Source organism: Sorex fumeus, unplaced genomic scaffold (assembly GCF_029834395.1).
Source record: "Sorex fumeus unplaced genomic scaffold, SorFum_2.1 ptg000003l, whole genome shotgun sequence".
In the NCBI taxonomy this organism is placed as follows: Eukaryota; Metazoa; Chordata; class Mammalia; order Eulipotyphla; family Soricidae; genus Sorex; species Sorex fumeus.
Window position 1 is genome coordinate 59,946,127 of NW_026606060.1, and position 25,469 is coordinate 59,971,595.

Below are 25,469 nucleotides of genomic sequence, written 5' to 3' on the forward strand. Positions count from 1 at the left end.
CTGAATTCTGAATTCTTCATGAAACAAAAATTCTCTTCTTTGTGGAAACCCTTCCCAATGTTTAAGACCTTGAGAAAAGTCACCTTCAGCACGTTGTTCCCTTTTATCAGGATGAATGAATGAATGAATGAATGGACGGGAAAATGACAGTTATGTGCCACCCACATCCCACCAATTTTCCCTGAGGAATCATAAAGCTAGATGTTGCTACAAGAAAGACTGCATAATACATCATTAAGAGCAACAGAAAAATGATCACAGCCTTTATGACCTTCCTGTGGGCGATTGAGTTGGTGTGTCTTGACCCTAGAGTGGCCGAAAGGTTCATCTGCTTGGTGTGTCTAGATAAAGACAAAAGTAGTACTGTAGCACTGTCCGCCCATTGTTCATCCATTTGTTCGAGTGGGCACCAGTAACGTCTCACAACAAATTGTGAGACTTGTTGTTACTGTTTTTGGCATATCAAATACATCACGGGTAGTTTGTCAGGCTTTGCATGCGGGCTCTCGGTAGCTTGCCAGGCTCTCCGAGAGGGGCAAAGGAATCGAACCCGGATCGGCTGCATGCAAAGCAAACGGCTTACCCATTGTGCTATAGCTCCAGCCCAAAAAACAAAAGTAGCAAGAGAAATGAGATTGGGAAAAGACTAAAGGGAACAAGACCCACCATGTTCAGAATAATCAAGTCTATTTTGAAGCATTAGGAATTTTACTCACTTTATTTTTTTTTTCTGAAATACACATCATGCTGTTTAGTTTTTAATTTGGAAAATACAAATAAGTAAACAAATTTCCTAATAACAAAATGAGTGATATAGTAGGGTAAAAATATCAAATATGAAAATACAATGATTACAACAGTGTTCTTCAAAGCTAAAGAGACATTTAGACCAAGAAAAGAGAATTTTTTTTTTTTTTAGAAAAGAAAATTTTTGTTCTTAAGTATTTGCGGGAGTCTTTCAAGCAGTCCTTGGTAGGCTTGGTAGGACCTTTTTTAAAATTTTTTTATTAGTGAAACACCATGAGGTACAGTTATAGACTTACAAATTTTTGTGCTTAGATTTCAGTTATACAATGATCAAGTACCCATCCCTCCACCAGTGCCCATCCTCCACCACCACGGGTCCCACCATCCCTCCCTTCCCCATCCCCCCCATCCCTGGAAGGCATAACTGGATGTACTCAGGGTGTTCTGGAATTTTTCCAATTTTTATTTAAATATGATTAGAAAAAATATTTTGAAAAACAAATTTACTGTCAATAAACATGGTCTATTTTTAAACTTAAATACCACAAGAATAGCAATTAACTTCATAGGCTTTTAAAAAGTCAAAGTAAAACAATGATTAAGTTGTTGCTTTGTCATCTTATTTAGTTGTAAAACCTGTGCAAGAGAGAAGATGTTTTTACTGCCATGAAATAAGAGTATTTGTTAGGCTTCTAAATCCAGTAAATCGAAAAAGTGTTTTTTCCCTCAAAGTTATATTTTACCAGATTGTTGGTAGCTTCTTACAGACCTAACGAAGGCATTATTGCCACAAGGAATTGTGCAGGCAGGAAGTGTATTCTAACTGTGAGGTCTGAAAAATTTAATAACAAAACTAAAAGATTTACAAATAGTTTACCAAAACTTTTAGTATGAAGTGAAGAATTTATGGAACTCTGTAAGAGATTTGGGGTACATTCTGATATGGTAAATTCATGGGGGGTGGGGCCAGATTTGGGTCTCTTCTGACTGTGCTCAGGTCTTACTCCTATCTCTGTGCTCAGGGATGATTGCTGGTGATGCTCAAGGGAACATAGATAGGCTTGGGGATCATATCAGGATCTGTATATGCAAGGGATCTTGGCCCCTTGCTATCTCTCTGGCCTGCAAGTTGGTTTTTATTTTTTTACCTCACCTTCTATTGCTTTGTAAAGTAAGTTACTTAATCTCAAAGTAAATCCTCTGACATAAACTGCTATTGTTAAACATATGCTGTTTTTTATAAAATTCCTGAATTTCTACATTTTGTATGTAAATCAAGATACATCCAAAAGTAATATGAATTTCATTTATAATTGCTATATATGAGATTGGGGTGAAGGTAAATACCTAGGACTCTCCTGCTGGTGTTCAGCAAGTGTCATTCTATGCAATGCCTACAATTCCATGAGCTATACTGGGAGGAGAAAGTCAAAATTTATTAATTATATCCAATCATTCCATCCGCATATCTTAAAACACATGCACATGGTCCTTTAATTTTAGTTTGAAGTAGATTGAGAATTCCCCCAAAGATTTTACTGTCAGCACTCTTTCTTTCTCAAAATTTGTACTTTCCCACTTTTGTGGTATCTGGGAGGTCTTTCTTTATTTGACTTTTTTTCTGACAGCTAGATTATGCACTTAAAAATTCTGGTTTCTTTTTAACACTTTTTTAAGAAATATATTCCGGATTAGGGGAATTTTGCTAGATATCTGGTTTGACACATTCTTGAAAGCAAAGATGGTTGTTGTTTTCCCCCAAGTTTTCACTTTCTTTTATATTTTAATTAGTGCATTTGGAATAATATAGATTTCTGCCTAAATATTGACTGATATACATGCCACAATGTTGACACAGAGCTCTTACACTGTCCACAGAATTTATACACAGTTTTCATTGGTTCCAGATTTTGCTTCTTCTCAAATCACTATATTTGAAATATATAAACTCTTTTAGCTAGTTAGTCCTTCTCCCCATGAAGACTCCATTTTCTGAGCTATTTTTCATGTACTACTATGAATACTGCTATTACATCAAATGCAAAGAAACTGAAAATGGACATTCACTTTAAATAATGAAATAGAAAGAAATCTTTAGAAAAATTACAACTGCACACTCAAGGATGTCTTTGTCTTTCACTTTCATATTCTTAACATCAACATTACTCAAAATTTTCTTATCTGGATTTCTCTCTCTTTGGATCTTCTTAGTGAGACTGTCAGTGCATTCAGGAAGCCAGATGAAGCACAGTGTACTAAAGTCTGGTCTTAAATGATGATTCTGAGAATGGACTCCAACTTAATTTTTCTCTGAGAAGTGTGTAGAAAGACATTGCAGGGGAGGTAAGCTGTCAGAGTCACTGAAGTTGCCCGGGAGAGTAAAAACATGCTGAAGAGTGAAGTTCCCTGAGATGTAGCTAAAATAATTGTGGATTTTAGTGATGTTCAACAACATCATTAAAACCACTGCAAGAAGGTGCTGCATGAGAAAAAAAACCTTCACCGATTTCTTCATCCAATTTTTCTTTTAGAATATCCATTTCTTCCCAGCCTGTCTATGGTATTGTGGGAATTTTTTTCTCTTACCAGCACTTCAACTGCTGTAGGAATCTCCAAGAGGCCTGCTTCAGCTGACTGTTTCCTAGAATTAAAATAAATGTGTGCCCACATGGATAGATGGTTGCAGTGGTCATGCCAAAAATAAAGAGCAGTTTGTTTTGGGGTACAGTCAAACATGATATTTCTATAGCAATGCCTATAAAATACAAGACAAAGAGGATGATGAAAGATAACACAATTTTCATGGCTCTCATATGTGCCGCTGTGCTCTGGTCTCGGGATCCGGTGAAGTTTTCTCGCATCTGCCTTTGGTGCTTCCAGAGGGAAACCATCAACAAGATGCAGGTTATCAGGGTTAGGGTAAAGAAAATGATGCTTCCCAGGTTGAATAGAAACTGGTGGATCAAGAATTCACGGGGCGGCTTAGAAAGATACAAGGTGATATTTTTGTTTTCCGTGCTTTTACTATTAATAATCTTCACAATTTGTGGGAAAATAAGTAACCAGTAAAGGAACAAGGTTCCCATCAAAAGTGGAAGAACCCTATTGATTCTACCCTTTAACCAGAGGAAAATGTGGTGGGAAAAATGTGCTATCTTCAACAAATAGAATATGCTGAGGCTGGTGGACAACCAGATATTTAATTGACAAATAATTACCCATAAGTAACTAACACAATCAATTAAACCACTAAAGATGTATATATCTGGAGAGAAGATCTTCATAAATCCATCTATAATTATTAGCCATATCAGACAAATTCTGGAGGTAGCTAAGCCAGTGAGAATAAAGCCAATCATAGAGAGTTTCTTGTTCTTCACACAGTCAATGCAATACACAATTCCAATAAATCCATTCCCGATAGTCCCTAGTATTGATTCACTAATTGCTGCAAAAAGCAGAAGGCTTTCTCCTATACTCAGCATATGTCCTGAGCCCTTTGGTTAGATTACCTGCAACAGGGTGAAGCAGATATTAGCTGCTTGATGGAAGAGTTATTTTTCTTCGTTTTTGTCAAATAAAGACTTAATGGTGTTGCAATTAATGCCTCGTGATAGGATCTACAATATCTTCACAGAGACCCCTTCCATTTAGCTCTATAAAGATTATTCTCGGGAATGTGTACTTAGACTGAATATCTACCTACAATTTGTTAAGATGCAAATGGATGTTTCTTTTTCATAGATTTTACTTTTCCCTCTTGAGATAATTTGCATTTGTTGTATTGAACTGTGGAATAGCTGTGACAAATATGTCTACAGGAAACAAAATACAACAGAAGGGGTGTAGGTAGAGAGATAGCACAGTCGGTAGGGCACTTGCCTTGCACAGAGCCAATCAAGGTTCTATCTCTGGCACCCTGTATGGTCTCCTAAACTTGATCCCTAAAGGCAGAGCTAGGAGTAAGCCCTAAGCATATCTAGGCGTGGTTTCTTCAAAGCATACTACCCCTTATTTCCCAGGGGAGGGGGGGCGGGGGGGGGACAAGACAGTCATTTACTTTTCAAATAGAATAATATAACCATTCTGAAAGGGAAAACAGAAATAACCAATAAATTTTATTAGTTTTTTAAAACTCATTTAACAAGCTCATACCCTCATATAGGTATACATGAAGAGAATAAAGTATAAATTAATGTGTGCTACAAGGTTCTTCTCTGCTTCGTCTACCTATCTTTGTCTATCTCTTTCCAGAAGTGGCTTGTTTTTGAGTTAAACAAATCCAAAATCACTTTTGTGTAAAACTTAGTGGAAAACTAAGCATACAGCTTTAAAATTGAAATTACAAAAATCACCAAAGACTTCTTATTTGTGTATTTGTGGGTGTGCAGTGTGAGAGAGAGACTGATATAGAAACAAAGAGAAAGCAAGGCAAAGAAGAGGTTTTTGATTACCTTCAATGATAAGTGAAATCAGTACTCCTTGAAGAAATTGTGAATCTAGTTCTGGTTTAAGAAAAGTACAACGTGAACATAATTATATCCTCATTCCAGAATTTAAGGAAACATTAAATCATTTGGACTTGTCAAAAGGACACAGAAACCAACTAGAGATAGTTTTAAATCCAGAATAATCTTAAATGAAAGATCCACTAGGGACTAGAGAGATAGCACAGCAGGTAGGGCGTTTGCCTTGCATGCAGCCGACCCGGGTTCAATTCCCAGCATCCCATATATGGTCCCCAGAGCACAGCCAGGAGTAATTCCTGAGTGCAGAGCCAGGAGAAACCCCTGTGCATCGCTGAGTGTGACCCAAAAAGCAAATAAAATTTTTTAAAAATCCACTAAATAATATATGAATCAATAAGTTACATAAACAAATGCATAAATATGTGAATGACTTCAAGTATTTATTTATTATGTCCAAAGACCCCAAAGTAAGTATAATGTCTCCTTTATATCAATGATCATTAATATAATGACATGACTTAGGAAAATTTCTGAAGCATCTTTGTAGGAGGTCTTACCTGGTAAACAATGTGAACGTGAAATATTTAAAAAATATTCTCTCCTTATTTTAATAAAGAAATCTCTCCTTTTCTCCCATCTCTCTTTTACATACTCAAGTGCAACTTTATATGCTCAGTCCTATATGAGCTTTCATATGACAAGCCCTGATTTTTTTTTAATTTTTAAATTTTTATTAGTGAAACACCATGAGGTACAGTTGTAAACTTACAAATTTTTGTGCTTGGGTTTCAATTATACAATGATCAAATACCCATCCCTCCACCAGTGCCCATTTTCCACCACCATGGGTCCCAGTATCCCTCCACCCCCTCATCCCCCCATCCTACCCTGCCTGTGTGGCAGGGCATTCCCTTTTGTTCTCTCTCCTTTTGAAGCCCTGATTTCTTGAGAAAACAAAAATTTAAAGCACGTATCTTCAGGAAAATACAATCTTGAAAATCAAATGAAAATTGCCACCAAGGTTTGAAAGTGCATTAGAAACTAATCATAGATCTCCTCAACCTTCCTGAAAGGTTCTTCTCTTGCGGGGTATCACAGTAACAGGGCCGATTTGGGATTTATGGGTGCAATAGTGTTTTTTTTCTTTTTGGGTCACACTCGGTGATGCACAGGGGTTACTCCTGGCTCATGCACTCAGGAATTAGTCCTGGTGGTGCTCGGGGGACCATATGGGATGCTGGAAATCGAACCTGGGTTGGCCACATGCATGGCAAATGCCCTACCTGCTGTGCTATCGCTCCAGCCCTCAATAGTGTTTTGTGTAAACTAGCACCATCAGCTTGTCACAAGCAGACAACTCCTTAAGGGTAAGCAATCAAACAGGGGTTGTGGATTGTGGCTATATACATTGGTAAAACACTGGAAGATTTTTCCCTGAAGTTAAACTTTCAAGACATGACTTCAGAAACAAGCATTGCCAAAAATAGTGTTTTCTTGGTCTCATCATATCTTCCACTTTAATGTCTACATTTAATGCCAGAAAAAAATAACAGATTTAAACAAAGCATTTCTCTTTTCAATATTTTAATCAACTTCTATGAAAAATATATGCACACGTGGAGAGAACAAATCCACTATGTCTCCTTCCCCACCCATGTTCAGCAGTTATCAGTGCAGTCACTATGCCTATCCCATTTTACTTCCACACCGATCTTGAATTGCAGTTAAGATAACATAGTTCCACATCCTTTACAGTGCACAGTAGTCTACTATAACCAGATTTTCCAGAGTAACTGACTTGCAAAAGAATTTAATGGTTTTGAGTAATTCAGATTATTTGCTTTCTACAGTTGCATCAGTAGAAAAGTAATCATGAAGATAATTTAAGAGATCATCACAGCATGAATACAGTAGCTAAATCTGCATCACTGTTGAGTCTAAGTGGTTACCTACAGTCCCCACTCATTTTAGGTAGTAGTATGTACATATAAACTGTAAATCCTGAATGACTATCAGATCCAGATGAACCTGTCTCCTGTAAATGACTCAGTATTGCTGATAGTAATTTAAAATATTCTGATATTTTCCTATTAATTTTTCTCTAGTATACTTTAATAAACCCACTGATTCCATTTTAATGACTTTTGCTTAATTTTTAACAACATCCCTCTTCCGTAATTATGTGTGAGTAGAGTGTAATATATACAAAAGTTCTAAGATCACCGTAAGTATAAATATATATCCATACATATGTAATTCTGAGATGTGATATTTCCTCTCTCCAACTTATCCCTAGTTATTATATTAAAGGTCTCTCCATGTTTAGATGAATTTAAATATTAGTCACTCAGAACACATACAGAAGGAAGAATTCAGTGAAGCAAGTAGATTCCACAAAGACCGCTGTTGATTTATATTGCACATCTATGTATATCTCTGCAGAAACTTGCTTTCAGGCGATGTTTCCAGGTCCAGAAAATCCCCAAAAAATCTTTCTTCATTTGACTGTTTCCAAAAATCACCACATAAGAGTGAGCGGAAGGATACAGAAGACCTAATGAATAGCCTAACATCATAATCGACTTACGATATTGAAAATAATGTGCACTAACTATTAGCAAAAGGGCCATGTGGAACAGCAGAAAGAGCACAAGAAAGAAAAACACACTCTTCATGGCTCGAAAATGGACCTCCAAACTGGGATCTCCGCGGCCCCTGACATTGAGCCCCATGTGCTTTGTGTGTCTCTGCAAAGAAAGAAGCAGAAGAAAAAAGGAAATCAAGGCAAGACAGAAAGGAAGGAGGGACGTTACTGTGAAGATAGTGATATAATTTAAACTATTATTTAAACTCACATGGTTAAACCCTGTTGTATTTTTTTCATATTTTAGATCAACTTGATATCTAATGATATGAATGTTGTAAGAAAAAGGAAAAGTCATGAATAGGAAAGGCACGGATATCACTAAAAGCATGAAAATCACCTTGTTAATGCTCCGTTTCAGACACTGGAAAAGGGGGTGGGGAAAACTGGCAATTTTTAGGAAATAAAACACAGTCAGACAGGTAGAAAACCAAGTACACAGATGATTGATCAGCATCCACACGCTAGTAAGGATTTTGTTATATTCCAAAATATCAGGAATTTCCCAAAAGAACTTAATTGTCAAGAGATTGATGTGTATTAGGCACAATTGGCTGAATCTGACCCATGCCAAACTCATAAGAATGAAGTCAACCAAGTATAACTTCTGCTTTTTAATACAGGCAGTGCATTTTGTGAATCCAATGAATCCATTCCCTAAAATTCCTACTATAAGTTCCCCAGATGTTAAAATCAAGAAAATTTTCTCCAGCATACTCAGCGTGAATACAAAGAGAAAAATTCTGATATGACTGGCCAAATCCCAGATAATTTATAAATAAAGTGAAGCTCTTGTCTTTTTAGATAGGCATCTCCTTCTTCACTCTTTGGTTTTGTTTCGTTGTAGATCCTCTTCTTTTGCCGTTAATCCCAGCAGTCATCAATAACTGTCCAATCCATTGCTAGGGTATTCGTTGAACAATTACGGCTCATTCTGTTGAAGAATTTCCAGTCTTGAAAAAGGCTCTTTTGGAATGGTTGGGGTGATGGTTGAACCACAACCAGGGGTGCTCAGGGCTTACTACTGACTCAGAGAACACTCCTGAGCAATCAAATGGGGACCATTTTCAGTACCAGGAATCAAACTGAGGCTGGACACATGAAGAGCAAGTGAGTTAATCTATATATTTTTCCAGTCACTTAATGCAGTTTTGATTTTTGTTTGTTTTTAAGTCACACCCAGCAGAGTTCGTATCTTAGGGTTCACTCCCAGCAGTGCTCAGGGGACCATAGGTGGTGCTGGGGATTTGAACCAGGATTTCTGTACCCACAGCTACATCATGCTAGGTAAGCACCTTAAACTTTGTACTATCTCTCCAGTTCCCCTTGATAAAACCTTGATGTCAACTACAAGCTGTCATATTCTACATGTAGAGAGAATTGAAAGATCAAGTTCTCATTTGTTAGCATGAAAATAAAGGCCCGGATTAAATTCACTCTTTCTAATCAGCATTCTTCCAAAAGGGGCTTCATTTGATTTACAAATCTGAATTATAAAATAGAAGCTTCAAGCATGGATTTTCCTCATATAAAAACAACTTTAACATGAAGATAAAATAAGTGTACGGAACCTTTACTTATGAAATACCCTCCTCTGTCTATCTGTCTTTCTGTCTGTCTCTGTCTCTGTCTCTGTCTCTGTCTCTGTCTCTGTCTCTCTCTCTCTCTCTCTCTCTCTCTCTCTCTCTCTCTCTCTCTCTCTCCTTAGTTCCTATGCCTGACCAAACAGTAAATTGCTAAGAGACAAATTGCTAACACAAGCAAGAGAAAAAAATAATTAAATCTTAGGTCTACCTAGGTCCTTAATTTTTGGAATCCAGTAAGTGCTCAAAAAGGCATTTTATTCAATTTTAAGACAAATAAGCAATTCATATGCACAACACACAGGACAAAGAAATACTTGACAGATTTGCCTTGGTCACCTAACTCAGTGCGTTCAGCAGGTCTTGTTCCACTGCTTCCCCTCCCTGCCTGGGCCTGGAAAGTCATTTTCATTTTGGTGCAAGAAGGACACCTTTCACATGGGACTAGTGTAAAACTTTTAGGGAAAACAGAGAAGAGGTTTTTTTGGGGAAAATCATGTTTAGGGTATCAGTCATTCATAGTTTGGTTCTTTCATTTCATTTCATTTCATCATCCTGTTATTCGTCGACTGCCTCGAGCAGGCCCCAGTAATGTCTCTTTCATCCTAGCCCTGAGATTATATTCAAGGGTCTTTAGGAGAATGAGACCCATCATTGTTACTGGTATTTGGCATATTTGGTACGCCACGGGGAGTTTGCCAGACTCTGCCCTATGGGCAGGCTACATTCGATAGCCTGCAAGTTTGTCCAAAGTAGGAATGAGATAATAAGATGTCATAAAAGATGTCCTGATAAGATGTTGCGCGGCCGACATTATTATCTCATTCCTACTTGGAGGGGAGCGGGTTGAGCTTTCCTCCCCCCAGCTCTCCCACTGCAGGGAAGCTCTCAATCTAGAGAGCCTGGCTATTCCTACGGCCTATGAAAGGAGGATAAAGCAAAGGGACTGGGTTGGGGAGCTAGTTCAGGCCTCATGGAGATAGGGTGTGTGTGTGTGTGTCTGTGTGTCTGTGTGTGAGAGTGTGTATGAGAGTGTGTGTATGAGTGTATGTGTGTGTATGTATGAGTGTGTGTATGAGAGTGTGTATGTGTGTGAGTGTGTATATGAGAGTGTGAGTGTGTGCATGTGAGTGTGTGTGAGAAAGTTTGAGTGTGTGTGAGTGTATGAGTGTGTATGTGAGTGTGTGTGAATGTGTGTGAGAGTGTGCATATGTGTGTATGACTGTGTATGTGTCTGCATGTGTGTGCGTGTGTGTGAGAAAGTGTGTTAGTGTGTATCTGTGTGAGAAAGAGTGTGTGTATGTATGTATGAGAAAGTGTGTGTGAGAAAGTGTGAGCATGCATATTTGTGTGTGCGTGTGTGTGCATGTGTGTGGCGGGGGAGGTTCCAGGTGCCTTTAGCCTGTTTAATCAGAGGCCACACTGAGTGGAGGTATTCTCAGAGTCCTCTGGACCCTGGTCCTGGCTCTTCAGGCTCACGCAGTTGTTATGCTTCCTGAATAACAAACCCAAGATGCCTGCATTGTATGTTCTCTGGGACAGACCAGAAAAGAAAGTTCAAGACAGCCCACTAGAGAGAAAAAACGAGCTGCCAATTTTAGATTCTATTCTATGTTGTATATCTGGCAAATAACTCTCATGGACTCTTCTCTTCCACCCAGAATCCAAATGAATTACAGAGCAGGAGTCTTTGGCTTTTCATTGTGTTCCAGTCTGCCTTATTCACAATAAAGAGCACAATCCCCTCAAAGAAATTGGCATAAGAGACTCTCAAGAGCCTGAGATATATGTAGTACAGGGGGGAGGGCATTTGCCTTGCATGCGGCACACCCAGGTTCAATCCCCGGCTTCCCATATGGTCCCCCAAGCACCACCAGGTATAATTCCTGCGTGCAAAGCCAGGAGTAACTCCTGAGCCTTGCTGGATATGACCCAAAAAGCCAAAAAAGAAAGAGACAGAGAGAGAGAGAGAGAAAGAGAGAGAGATACTTCGAGCTACTCGGTCTTAAGGACTTTCTGGAATTGGCAGGAGAGGCTTGTGGTTGTGAGGTCACATTAGGACACTCGCCTTGCTTGCAGCAAGGATGGATCCCGAGCACACCAAATGGTCCCTCAAGTCCACTAGAAGTGATCCCTGAGCACAGAACCAGGAGTAAGTACCACTAAGTACCACTGGGTATGCACCCCCGCCCCCAACAAATAAAAAATAAACAAATAAATAAACTCACCACTTCATCTTCCATCCCACACCCCAGAGGGAGATCTGATTAGACCATAAAAGTGTTAATACTTTAATTAGAAAGTCCTTGAGAAATTCTGATGTGTGTTTTGTTTTGTTTTGTTCCTCAGAAATCATTGACAAAGAATTGATCACTTACCTCCAATCAAATTGTTGGCCAGACCCAACCAATCACCTTGAATCAACTGTGACTGATAGTCAGCCCCAGATGGAAGGTTAACCATTGTCTTTGGCATGACCATTGCCCTCTCGCCCAGTGTTTCCCAAAACTGGGGATCCAGAGGTGTAGTAGTAGCCTTAGGTGAAATTTTATTTGTTGGTCTAAAGAACATAGATTTTCAGAGAGTGCTAAGAATGCTCTATTTTCTAAAAAGCAGGCAACAGTTCACATAAACTTGGGAACTTCCGCACTAGTGAATCACTGCTCCAGAACTGACCATTTCTCCAGAACTGACCAATATCTGAGCATTGTTTCAGTTGGTGATGCAGACAGTTACACAGGCTTTGTTAGTGTTCCAAGTAGGTTTATGCAAAAAGGGTACTTATGAGTTTATGTAAAATTAATTAGCATTGCATCTATTTTCCCCTTGCAACTGAATGTTAATAACCATATGGAAGCATTTCTGTGACTCCTGTAACTAAAAACAAGATGAGATTACTAAATAAGACATTTCTCTCTGTTCCTTCTCTTACCTCCTAAAAAAGTTAATTAATTAAATGAATTAAAACTCATATATATCAGAAAAGAAGTTTAAAGATATATGAAAACTTCCTTTATGTCATGTATAGTTTAAGCTGACTATTTTTCATATTCTGATTTTTACATTAGAAATAATATATTAAAAATAGTACCAACAAATCTTAAAAAAGAACATAATATTTCTGGTAATAAAAAGAAAGTCAGAGAGATAGTACTACTGGTAGGACTCTTGTCTTGTATGTGACTGATTCATGTTCAATCCCCAGCAGCACATATGGTCCCCTGAGCACTATCAGTAGTGACCCCTAAACATAGAGTCAGGAGAAAGCTCTGAGCAATACTGGATGGGGTTCCACCATTGTCCAATAAAATGGGAAATAAAGAGAAAAAAAATAAAATTTCCCTGGGGATATAATATTGAGTTAGATTCATACATTGTCTGCCAACATTTTTTAAAATTTCAAACCATATTCTCTTATGCTATATTTCTGTATCCTACATTATTAATATTTCATAACTAGTCGATAATGTAGGGATTGTTATTTTGCATTCCTGTTCAAGTTTTTTTAATGTGGAAAAAAATCTATGCTTGAGGTTTCTATTTACCAATTCAGATTTGTAAGTCAAATGGAGCAGTCTTTGGAAGGGGAATAAAGAATTTTGATTGCAAAGAGTGAAACCAATTCATGTCTTTATTTACATGCTAGCAAATGAGAACTTGATCTTTCAATTTTAAATGTACGCAAAATATTAGTTTATTGTTGATATCTGTATCAAGACTGGATATACTTAGCAAAGTGGTTTGGAAGTATCCAAAGACTCATAGATTTGACTCTAGTCATTTTTTAAAGATTTCGGTGGTGTATAGAAAAAAGAAGAGAAGCTACAACAGATAAAACAAAAAGAAAAGAAGGCTACTCCTACATCATCAAACAGAAAATATAGACTTTTATTAGTAAATCATCTGGGATTTAATCAAGCTACAAATCAGACATTGGAATTTTCTTTTTGCATTTATGTCAAGCACACTGGAGAAAGTTTTTATAATTGTAGCAGCTGGGGAATTTGTAATAGGACTTTTAGGGAATGGATTTATTGGACTCAAAAATTGTATCATGTGGATTAGAAAGCAGAAGTTATACTTGGTTGACTTCATTCTTACTAGTTTGGCCTGGGCCAGATTCAGCCAACTGTGTTTCTCCATTTTCCACTTCAATTTGGTGCTATCATCTCAGGATGTCTATGTGGCTATGAAAAGAACCCAAGTCCTTTCTACTATATGGATAATAGCCAATCATTTGAGCACTTGGTTTGCGACTTGCCTGGCTGTATTTTACTTCTTGAAGATTGCCAATTTTTCCCATCCCCTTTTCCTTTGGCTAAAATGGAGAACTGACGCCACCATTTTTGTACTGCTACTGGTATCTGTGCCCTCACTATTCATCACCTTACCTTTGCCTTACAGTAATTATGTCTTCAGGTCTCAAGTCTTCCCCCAATACGAAAGAAATGTGACAGGACTAACTCATGGGAGTGAAATGAATGTAATGATTATATTTACACTGGTGTCTCTTCCTCCTTTCTGTCTTTCTATGGTTTCCTTTTTCTTGCTCCTCCTTTCTTTGTGGAGACACACAAAGCACATTGAGCTCCACATCAGGGATCCCAGAGACCCCAGTTTGGAGGCCCATTTCAGAGCCATGAAAAACGTATTTTTCTTTCTGGTATTGTTTGTACTGTATCACTTTGCCCTTTCAATTACATGCGGGTCATATAAAATGCTACGGAACAAGCAGGTTGCTGTGTTTGGTTTCCTATTAGGGCTTCTGTGTCCTTCGGCTCACTCTTTTGTGCTGATTTTTGGAAATAACCAACTAAAGAAAGAGTTCTTTGGAATTTTTTGTCATGTGAGGTATTGCTTGAAAGGAGAGATTCTTCAGCAACATAAGTAGACTTACAAGATAAAGCAATAGCAAATCTGTGAAATCTACTTGTTGCATTGGATTCTTCCCTGTGTACATGTACTGAATGATTGATAATTATTTTTACTTGTTATATTTTATTTTTACTTTTTTGGCGTTTGGGGCCACATCTGGAGGTGTTCGGGGCTTACTATGGCTCTGCGCTCCGGGATCACTCCTGGAAGGACTTGGGGGGACCGAATGCAGTGCTGGGGAGGGAACTAACCAGGGTCTGTAACTTGTAAGGCAAGTGCTCTATCTGCTGTACTACCACCCTGGCCCACCAAAGACTGACTTTTAATTCTTCTGGACCTGGAGGGTCTTCTAATATAGTAGTTAGGGAACTATTGAAAGGAGGAAACTTCTATAATTTTATACCTCTGAGCTATCATAATATGTAGAAATATATATATATATACTCATATATATACTTTGGATATAAGTTTGGATTAAGTTACTGTAGATATAAGTTGCTCTCTGCTTTGGATATAATTAATATTACTAAATAGATCTATAAGAGAGGAATATTGTTTTAAAAATTAAGCAAACACCATCAAAATTTTATAGGTGGTGGGTTTATTAAGGTTTCATAGAGGAAAAAATGCAAATAGAATTAAAAATAAAACGTTATGTCTAAAGTTGACCTTGGACCAGGAGAACTGGTCCACGAACAGAAACTTGCCAAAACTGGAAGGGTGGGGTGGGCAGTTAGGGTACAGAAGCAATCACTGATAGATGGAAATGATCACTTTGGACAAGATCTGAGTGCTGAGAGTAGGTAAAGGGATAAGCATGATAACCTTTCAGTACCTTTCTTGCATAGCAAAATTCCAAGATGGAGTGCAAAAGAGAGACAGAGAGACAGACAGAGAGAGAGAGAGAGAGAGAGAGAGACGACAGACAGACAGACAGACAGACAGACAGACAGACAGAGAATATGCCTGAAACAGAGGCAGGTTGGGGCAGAGTGGGAGAGGGTATTGGGAGGGAAACTAGGGACATTGATGGTGGGAAATGTGCACTGATGAAGGGATGGGTATTGGAACATTGTATGATTGAAACCCAATCATGATCAACTTTGTAACTGTATCTCATGGTGATCCAATTAAAAAAATTAATAAATCACTATCAGTAATACTGAGTCATTCACAGAAGTCACTTCAATAAGGATCTGTGACACAGAGTCATTCAGGGATTCACAGTTCGTACATGTCAGAATTGCCTACAGGTGACCACCTAGACCCAGCAATGATGCACATTTATCTATTGAATTCGTGGTGTGATAATCTATTCTATTATATTGTATTTGTGATTACCTTTCTACTGATTCATCTACAAAAAAGCAGAGTCTGAATTGCATGCATCTCTCAAATCCCTCCACAAACCAGTTACTATTGTTGAAAATCTGGGTATGACAGCAGATGTACAACCTAAAGGATGTGGAGTTATGTTTTCTGCAATGCACATCAAGAAGGTCCAGGGGGAGTGGAGTGGGTTGGGTAGCGTGACCCTATACTGATAACCGCTAATCAGGGGAACAGAAGTATCAGGCATAGTGTATTGTTCTCTCTACCTGTGTATATGTCTGAAAACGTTCATACCAAACCACTAAATTAAAATCATGAGAAGAAAAATTGAGGTCTTGTTTAGACATCAACTATTTTTTTTTTCTGGCATGAAATGTATATGTGAAATAGGAAAACAATGATGAAGCCAAAAGGGAATGCTATTCTTTTTTAAAAAAATTTTATTAGTGAAACAACATGAGGTACAGTTGTAGACTTACAAATTTTTGTGCTTGGGTTTCAATTATACAATGATCAAGTACCCATTCCTCCACCAGTGCCCATTTTCCACCACCATGGATCCCAGTATCCCTCCCACCCCCATCGCCCCCATTCCACCCTGCCTCTGTGGCAGGGCATTCCCCTTTTGTTCTCTCTCTCCTTTTGGGTGTTGTGGTCTGCAAATGCAATGCTATTCTTGGAAATGCTTGTTCTCTATGTCATGCATTGAAAGCTAAATTTTAGGGAAGTCTCAAATGCTTGACCCATAATTATATGGCAGCAACTCACAGTCCATACCTGATGCCTTACCCTAAAGATTTTAAATTCAATGACAAACTATTGATTGAAAAAATATGCACTGAACCCTGAGTTGTTTATATTAATATTTGAAGGTCACAATAGTGAATGTCAACTGAAGAGTTCCCCGTGAAATCCGCAGCTTACTGATAATGTCATAGCCACTCAGATCTGCAGTGAATGATTGAATGAATGTAAAATGAAAGGACTGAAGTACACTAGTTTCTGGATTCTGAGAAGTATCTAGAGAATATTTATAAATTACTTCCTTTTTTCTAATTATAATTTTAGTAACATGGGTACAATAGTGATAAAGTTCATGTTATTGAAGTCCAAAGTTGTTGCACTCTCGACCATTCTAGAGCCCACAATGGCTCCAAGACTGTCCTCAAGTTACCTTTAGTCTGATCTTACTTTCTCCATGTCCCTGACTGTTTATTAGTCAGATTTGTAATTATAAAACTACTCACTGTCACTGTCACTGTCATCCCACTGTTCATCAATTTGCTTGAGTAGGCGTCAGTAACATCTCCATTCGTCCCTGTCTTGTACTAGCGTAGTGTAGCCTGATGGCATATTGGGGGGTCTTTCAGGGTCAGGGGAATGAGGACCATCAGTGTTACTGTATTTGGCGTATCAAGTACACCACGGGTAGCTTGCCAGGCTCTGCCATGGATAAAACTAATGGGCAATAAAAAATTAAAAATAACAAAATTTTTTAAAAAATAAAAATAATGTGTACAAAATGTCAAACCTTCATATTTCAATAAATATATATCACATGGTAGATGTATTCATATTGATATTCATGTAAACATATAAAATGTATCTTCAGCAAGTATATTTTCAGCACTTCAATAAAATTTACCAAATAAGTCTTTATCAAGGACTATAAAGATAAATATCATTTCCTGCAGACATAACTTTTATAATTAACTCATCCATTTTTACATGTGTAAATATATTGAAGATATGTACACATGCACAAATATAGCTAATATCTATTTAGCATAAAAAATGACTTTCAGATAAACATTTAAAACTATACAATGTCTCACATTACGAAAGAACCGAAGAACAAATTACAGAAGAATTACAAAGCAGAAAAAAGGGTGTATTACCAAAACAAAATTTCTTCACTTTTTACTTTTAGAGTTATTTTACAACTTTGGACTTCTTCCAACACTGTTTTTTTTTCCTGTGTAACCCAAGCCCCTCTCCCATACACCCATCCATGGTTCCCCCATTGACCCAATTTTCACCTGTGGTCCCCTTGGAATATCCCAGAGGCCCCGAGAAGACCAGAGGCTGCCCAGTTGAGAAACACCGTCTAGGCTGTAAATTAAGTTCAGGGCCCAAGACACTTGCCTCACATGCAGCTGACCCAGGTTCACTTTCCATTACCCTATATCCTTCCCCAAGCACTCCAGAAGTGATTCCTGAGCACCAAGTCAGGAGTTCGCCCCGAACACAACTGGTGTGACTCAAAACAAAACAAATACAAAAGTATAGGTGATGCTTTCCATAAGGGTCCATGAATCTGGAGGTTTCCTTTCCTCGGTTTCAGTGACATCGCAACTGCCACATTAGGGAAAGAAAAACCTTTCTTAGCTTATGGCTCCCCAGAATGAGGATCCATGAGTGGACTGAAGGATAAACGTTTGAAATGACCAGAATCAGCATCAGGACCAATTTGTCCTTCAACTCTTCATAATAGAAAGTTGTTACAAGACAAGTCAGGAAGTAAGTAGCAAACAGGAAGAAGAAAGATATCATGATTTTCATGGCGGTTATGTGAATCCTCAAGCTGGAATTTCTGAATTCTGTTGTGCTGGTCTTCACATTCATGAGATGTTTCCAGAGGGAGACGACTAACAGAAGTAAAAAATTCAGGGAGATGGAAAATGGTGCAAAGGATTCAACAATGAATAAACTCAGTTTTAGAATTTTTTCATTGTCCTTCCACTTAGAGCTTAAAGTCATATTCTTTCCACCTGGCTGTATCTGTATACTAATAAATATGCTAGTCACAGCAAGAGTAAAAGGCAAAAATACTAATGCTCCCAGCATGGTTACCAAAACTACCATTTCAACTCTGTGCTTTAGGTAAATAAAAACAGGATTAGAAAAATTGGCTATCTTGAAAAAGTAAAAGATACTGAGGCCTGCAGCAAGCCAGACACTAAAATGATTGCCAATGGTCACTGCAATGGTAATCAATATAATTTTCTGACTGTTCATAGACAAAAATAGACAATACTCCATCATAAACCGCACCATCATTGTCAATATCAGAAAAAGTCTGGCAATGGCCAAGGCAGTGAGGATTCCATCAGTACAGGAGAGCTTTCGCTTCTTAAACCAATCAATGCAGTTCACCAGTATTATAAATCCATTCCCCAAAATACCAAGTATGATTTCTACATGGAGTATAATAACAATGACATTCTCCAAAGCACTCACCATTTCTGCAAAGGCAGAAATCCAATGGGTGACTCCAATGTCCACAATTTCTTTATTTGCTGTGTTTAGATAGCATATACCTATTTCCTGAATATCCAGTTAATTTCTTCCTTAAAAAAAATTCAGGCATGAAAGCCAGTTAGGGATAGAGCACTTTACTTGCATAAGTTTGATCCCTATGTACCATGAAGATAAATTCAGACTGCTGAGGCCAACTGAACAAAAAACGTGAATCTAAAACACCTTGAAAATAATCACAAATTCTCCGTAGTTAGAGAGACATATCGAGGCAGCAAACAAATTTAAGAAAACAGTCCTAAAACATAAGTAAAACCGTACTATCTATACAGAGGCAGCTTGCTGGGCTCTCCGAGAGGGGCGGAGGAATTGAACCTGGGCCTCTTCCCTTCACCACTGTTCTCAGTTTCCCTTCCACCCTGCAACCTGTTTTCTTGGCAGGCAGAGAACAAATTTATTTCATATTATGTGCTTACAGCACAGCAGTAGGGCGTTTGCCTTGCACGCAGCCAACATGGCCGACCCGAGTTCGATTCCTCCACCCCTCTCGGAGAACCCGGCAAGCTACCGAGAGTATCTCGCCCGCTCGGCAGAGCCTGGCAAGCTCCCCGTGACGTTTTCGATATGCCAAACACAGGAACAACAAAGTCTCCAATGGAGACGTTACTGGGCCCGCTAGAGCAAATCGATGATCAACGGGAGGGCCTTACTTTACTTTATTTTACTTTATGTGCTTACAAAGATAGAATTATCGGAAAATAAATCAATAAAAGTCAATTTATGATCATTGATTGCTAAATGACTTTAACCAATATAAGATGTCAACTCATTATTGAAAAGGTATCAAATTGTTCAGCAAGCTAGGAGAAAACATACCTTTCTTAATCTAGTAGACGGCAACCATTAGTGAGTGACACATTCAATGAAATGTTGGAAAATTTGTTTTATACTTTCGAGAAGCTCTTTTAAGACTCTCACAGAAGTGGCTGCAAGGCTATTGCCTGTTCATCAATCTCTTGTATCATTCTTTCAAATCTGAATGATAATCTAGCTGGATAGAGTATTCTTGGTAAGATGTCCATATCATTGAAGTTTTTTTCCCACATACATCCATATCCATTTTCTTCTGGTTCACAATGTTTTATTTGATAGATCTGCTGTACATCATATGGGCTTTCCTTTGTATGTAAGTTTCTTTTCTTTTCTCTTTTTTTAAATAAATCTGGCTGCTTTCAGTATTCTGTCTCTCTTTTTGGAATTTGTCGTTTCAAGTACAGTGTGTCTTGGAGTTGTCGTAGTTGAGTTTATTTTTGCTGGGACGCTTTGGGTCTTTTGGATTTGGGTGTCTGTAATCCTCAACTCAGGAAATTTTCATTGATGATTTATTTAACTATTTTTTCTTTATCATATTTGCCTTTCTTTTTTTCAGAGACTCTGATGATTCTTTGTTGTTCCTCTTAAACTCACTCATTGCTCTCTGGTATGCCATTCATTTCTTTTCAGGCTATTTTCCACCTTCTGTTATTTTATAGAGGTTTCCTCCATCTCATCTTGGAGCTCTTTGGTCTTTTGCTCAGCTTCTGTTATTCTGCTCTACAGAGCTTGTATTGAATTTTTTTTAATTTCATCAATTTTTATTTTATTATTTTGTCAAGTATCAGATGAATATTAGCAAAGCTGTATTGCTCACTACAAGTCACATACACATTCCTTTTGCTTTAACAGATTGTAAACATATTTAAATGACTAAAATTAAGGGCATATTCCAGAACTCTGACAAATATTTTCTAATTTAGGGGGAAAAAAGGCTATAAAACTTCCGTTAGACCATCAACAGATAGAATACTAAATTATAATAGACTGCTTTAAAATAACATCTGCCATTTTTTAAAAGACCTCAATATTAAGTTCTAGCTAAAATGATTTTTATCGTATGTTTCATGAAAGAACAAAAGCTGAACACATAAACTTCCTAACTATAATGATCGCTTAAAAATAAAAAGTAATAAAAAAGTTTTAAAACCTATGATCACAAAATCTCACTCAGCCTGTAAGGGAATAAAAATTTAAAAAAAGCTACCAATAAATTATCTTAGAATACTTTAAACATAGATGGAATTTATAATAACAAGGTTTCATAATATACTGTCTTACTATTTACTATTGATCATTTAGACTTGAGGTAACGTTACTCCAAAATAAAGCCAAGATTTTGGTTCATATTTTATAATTTCATTCTTTTATTAAATTCAAACCACTCCCTCCCCAATCCCTCCAAAAAATTAGATTATGGATCTCAAAAGAGACATACTTAATAATTTATTTTGCCTAGAGGAATATGGATTTTGATCTTTTTCTATGCTCACCTGTTTATCTGTGCTGGCTCTGAGCACAATGCTTAGTGGTCCCTTGGCTCTGTGCTCAGTGGTCCCTGGAGGGGCTTGGGACTAAGGACTGGAATGTTGAAGAATCTAAGCCAAGTGCCTACCTGGTGTCCTGGAACACAGGCCGTCGTTTTGCTCTTTGATGTGAGAATACCTTCAGTGCAGTACTAGCTCTCGACTGGTTACCCACATGGTTATCTGCTAGATCGATGGCCCAAACACTCCCCTATTTTTGATAGATTAAACTCAATCTTTGCTTACAAAAATTAACTGTGCTTCTTGGGGCCAGAGAGATAGCATGGTGGGTAGGGAGCTTTCCCTGCATGCGGGTGACCCAGACTGAATCCTCAGCATCCGGTAAGGTCCCTGAGCGCCCCCAGGCATGGTCCCAGAGCACAGAGTCAGAGGTAAGCCCTGAGCATCACTGGATGTCATCCAAAAGCCAAACTAAAGCAAAAAACCAAATTCCCAAATGAACTGCATTTCAGGGAATAAAACTTCAAGTATGGCAAACTTCATATAGTTATTTATATTTCTGATTTGGAAAAAGAAATATCTCAAACTGAAAGATCTCATTTTCATAACACTTCCTATCGGGGCAAAGAAGATTCAATGGAGTGAGTGAGTACTTTGCAGAGGGACTAAAATCTGATAAATTCTTTAAGGACCACTGAGAGCCAGCCAGATACGAGCAGATCCAGGTATGTCCTGAAACAACAACAAAAAGTCTTCCTTAGAGAATAAATTGTCCTCTGTACATGGGCAGTATCTTGGAAGAATACTGGTAGGGGTAACCTGAAAAGTGAGCTGAATAAAACACTCATGCTAATAATAAAACACACATGATAATAATAAAAAATAATAATAATAATAAAACTACTGTCTACTGATTTTCACAATGGTCTTAGCTCCCATAGCTTTCAGCTATACTCATACATGCAATAGCTAATTTATACTATAATAATAATTATTCTATAATAATAATTTTAAATAATAATTTATAATAATTCTCAAATAGCTAAATTATAGGAAAGAGGGCATTAAGAAAATAATAAATAAGGCCCTCCTTCTAATCCTAGAGAAAATTCTAAAACAGAACGTGAGAGGAAGCACAGAAACAGAGAGAGAATTTGAAGTGAATTTGACCAGGCACCCTTTTCCATCACTACTTCTTCAACCTGTAGGAATTACAGGCTAAGACAGACATCAGTTGTCTTAATGGAAAAGGTGCAATGGAAGCAAAGTAGCTGAGGAATGATAGAGAAAACACAAGCATACCAGAAAACTTATAAAGATAATCAAGAAAATGTTTCCAGTCTGAAGTTTAAGAACAGTAAAGGAGGAAGCTGGGTAGCAGAGTAGGTAGGGAAATTTCCTTGTATGTTGCTGCCTGAGTTTGACTTCCAGCATCCCACAGGGCCTCTACCAGAAGTAAGCCCCAAAATCCAAAAAAAGAAAAGAAAAAAAAAAGAAAAGAAAATGAAAGGAAAGACAGCCATGGTCAGCGGGCACTGTTCTTTCAGTTGATCTTCAATGTCTCCATACATACAGTGACTGTGAGACTGAATCTGTTTTATTTCCAATTGTCTGGATGCTAATCTTTCTGCAAGCTTCTTGCTTTAAACGTGTCTGGCTCCAGTTAAGTTTTCAGTTTCAGCTTCTGCTATTCTCTCTACCTGTTCCTTCTGCAATGCAGGTCCCCCCCCCCCCCCACTTCTTTGCTTTAGATATCCGAGGAGCGTGATTCTCAAGAACCAAGTTTGAAACGTCAACAGCAACAGAATCTACCTTACTCTCCTTCTTCTTAGATGCCATCTTCAATTGCTCCAGCTCCTCTTTATGCTTCTGCTCCATCTCTGTTTCCAACTTTGCAACATCTTCAGTGAGCTGCTTCCTCTTCTTTTTGTCATTCTTGGGAAGGGCATTCTTCATGCCCTGACTTCTGGCTTGCAACTCCTTCTTCTCTTTCCGCTGCCTCCTCACCAGCTGCTCCTCCTCATCCAAATTATCGCCCAAGATCACCTCCATGTTGCCCATGCAGCTGGCTGTGCATGCTCTGGAAGCAACTTGCAGTCCTGCCAGCAGGAACCTTCCACTGAGATTCTATTGACTTTTAAAAAATACGTGGTGTGGGTCTGGAGCAATAGCACAGCAGGTAGGGCAGTTGCCTTGCACGCAGCCGACCCGGGCTCAATTCCCAGCACCCCATATGGTCCACTGAGCACCACCAGGGGTAATTCCTGAGCGCAGAGCCAGAAAAACCCCTGTGCACCGCCAGGTGTGACCCAAAAAAGCCTATATATATATATATATATATATATATATATATATATATATATATGTGTGTGTGTGTGTGTGTGTGTGTGTGTTCACATGTTCTTCATTTCATCATTTTTGACTGTGGTATTTTTAGTCATTTTGACTCTTGCTCTTACATTGTGTTGAGCTTTGCTTACTATGTGTGCTATTATTTCAATGAACTCTTTGAACAACCTCATCTTTCAGGTTTACATTAAGACATTGAGAATTTACTGGTGTTTATATCCGGGTAATATTGTTTTTTCTCAGTGAGCATGATGGACTTCTATGTGTTTTCCCCATTGATGTTCTTGCTGTACTGGAGGCAGGGATCTTTGAGTTAGACCCTGACAGTAGGTGAGAAATCAGGTAGTGCTTTCTCTCTTTCTCCTCTGCCCATCTTCATGAAATGACTTAAAGAATAACCATGGACAGTGTGTAATTTGTTGAGTAGATATGTCGCATGGCCCTGTGCTGAGGAATCTGTAGTGTCTGCCCATTTATAGGACACAGATTGGGTGAGGATGCTGTGGGAACTTAGCTGGTAGGACAGGGCTCTGCCTCCCATTTCAGATTTGGTGCAATGATTCATCCAGAGGCAATCCTCACCTGAACAGGTGGAGCAGTAAGCAGAGAAAACTGTGAAAAGGATAATGGTTCATAGCATAGACTTTGTGACATATTTGAAAATTGAATGGCATTTTTTATTTGTTTTTTTTTTATTGTTTTGTAAAGAACTAGAAGGAGTCACAAAAAAATAGCAGTTTGTTAAGTTTAGTTTCTATTTAAACACAAAATATGCTGCACTCCTAAACAAACATTTTAACAAGGAAGATCAGATGAAAAGCAAATATCTGAAAAGATGAACACCATTATCTCCCTGGGAAATAAAAATTAAACACACAGTAAATATAACTAAAGAGCATTTAGAGTGACTGAACTGAGATATAATGCTGGCCAAGTTGCAACCAAATGAACCACTCATGTCAATTAAATTTTCCAAACCTGGGAAAAAAAGCAAAAGTGGATTTTGGGAAACTAAGATCTTCCAGTGACACAATTATAAGCTGAAAGTAATTGATTAAGATACATATAAGCATACAAGGTTCAACCTTGAACAACATGTTCGTGATCTCTTATAGATGGGCTTAATGGCCCCTGGGTGAAATACAACAATCGTCACACTCTTTTCTCTAAGGAAATTTTTAGTAAGATTTTCAGCATTTGATCCTCACAAAAAAGACAAAATATATCATTTCAGTTCTGCGTTGGGGCAGGGATTGGGCCTCAGAATGGAAACATTTGAAATATGGTGACGGGAAGGTGTTATGGCGGTGGGATCAGTATCTAAATATAAAATGTGATAAAATATTGTGAACTACTTTATAAAATAAAAACAATTAAAAAATTCATCCATTTCACCAAAAAAACCCAACTAATTGATAACCTAACCTCTATAAATCCTTATTATGATTGGTGGACCAGGACCATGTTTTGGTTCTGCTGGAAACATAAGCTCAGAACGAGTGTTGACTAGTTCCCCAATGGTCCTGTTACTTCTCTAATGCACGGTTCCTTCCATGATTATCTATGAGCTGCCTGAGGAAGCCTAGGAGAAATCTGGACTGTACACATATTTGTTAATGTTTCTTTCTTTTTAAGGGAATTGGGCTAATTTTAACCTAAGATTTCAAGCCTATATACTGATTAAATTCTGGGAGTTGATTGAGGAATAATCACTGTTTGTTTTTGTTTTCATTAATTTCATTTATTCAAATTGAAGTAGAATAGCAGTAAAATGATATATATATTTCAGATGAGCATTGTCAAAATCAACATTTACATATGTTAATTTCACCACTAAAGACTCAATTCTATA

General features: G+C 37.9%; 1 protein-coding gene and 1 pseudogene across 1 annotated transcript; both read right to left on the reverse strand.

The window, feature by feature from the left end:
* Window positions 1-3,329: 3,329 nt before the first annotated feature.
* On the reverse strand, window positions 3,330-4,232 carry TAS2R10 (taste 2 receptor member 10). The gene has a single exon (XM_056115094.1). The coding sequence runs from the start codon at window positions 4,230-4,232 to the stop codon at window positions 3,330-3,332; it is 903 nt and encodes a 300-aa protein (XP_055971069.1).
* A 571-nt stretch (window positions 4,233-4,803) lies between these two features.
* On the reverse strand, window positions 4,804-23,320 carry LOC130024376 (deubiquitinase OTUD6B-like; annotated as a pseudogene).
* Window positions 23,321-25,469: the final 2,149 nt, after the last annotated feature.

Bases quoted from the DNA above. Each gene is read 5' to 3' on its own strand.
- TAS2R10 (XM_056115094.1), bottom strand. From the start codon at position 4,232: ATGCTGAGTATAGGAGAAAGCCTTCTGCTTTTTGCAGCAATTAGTGAA.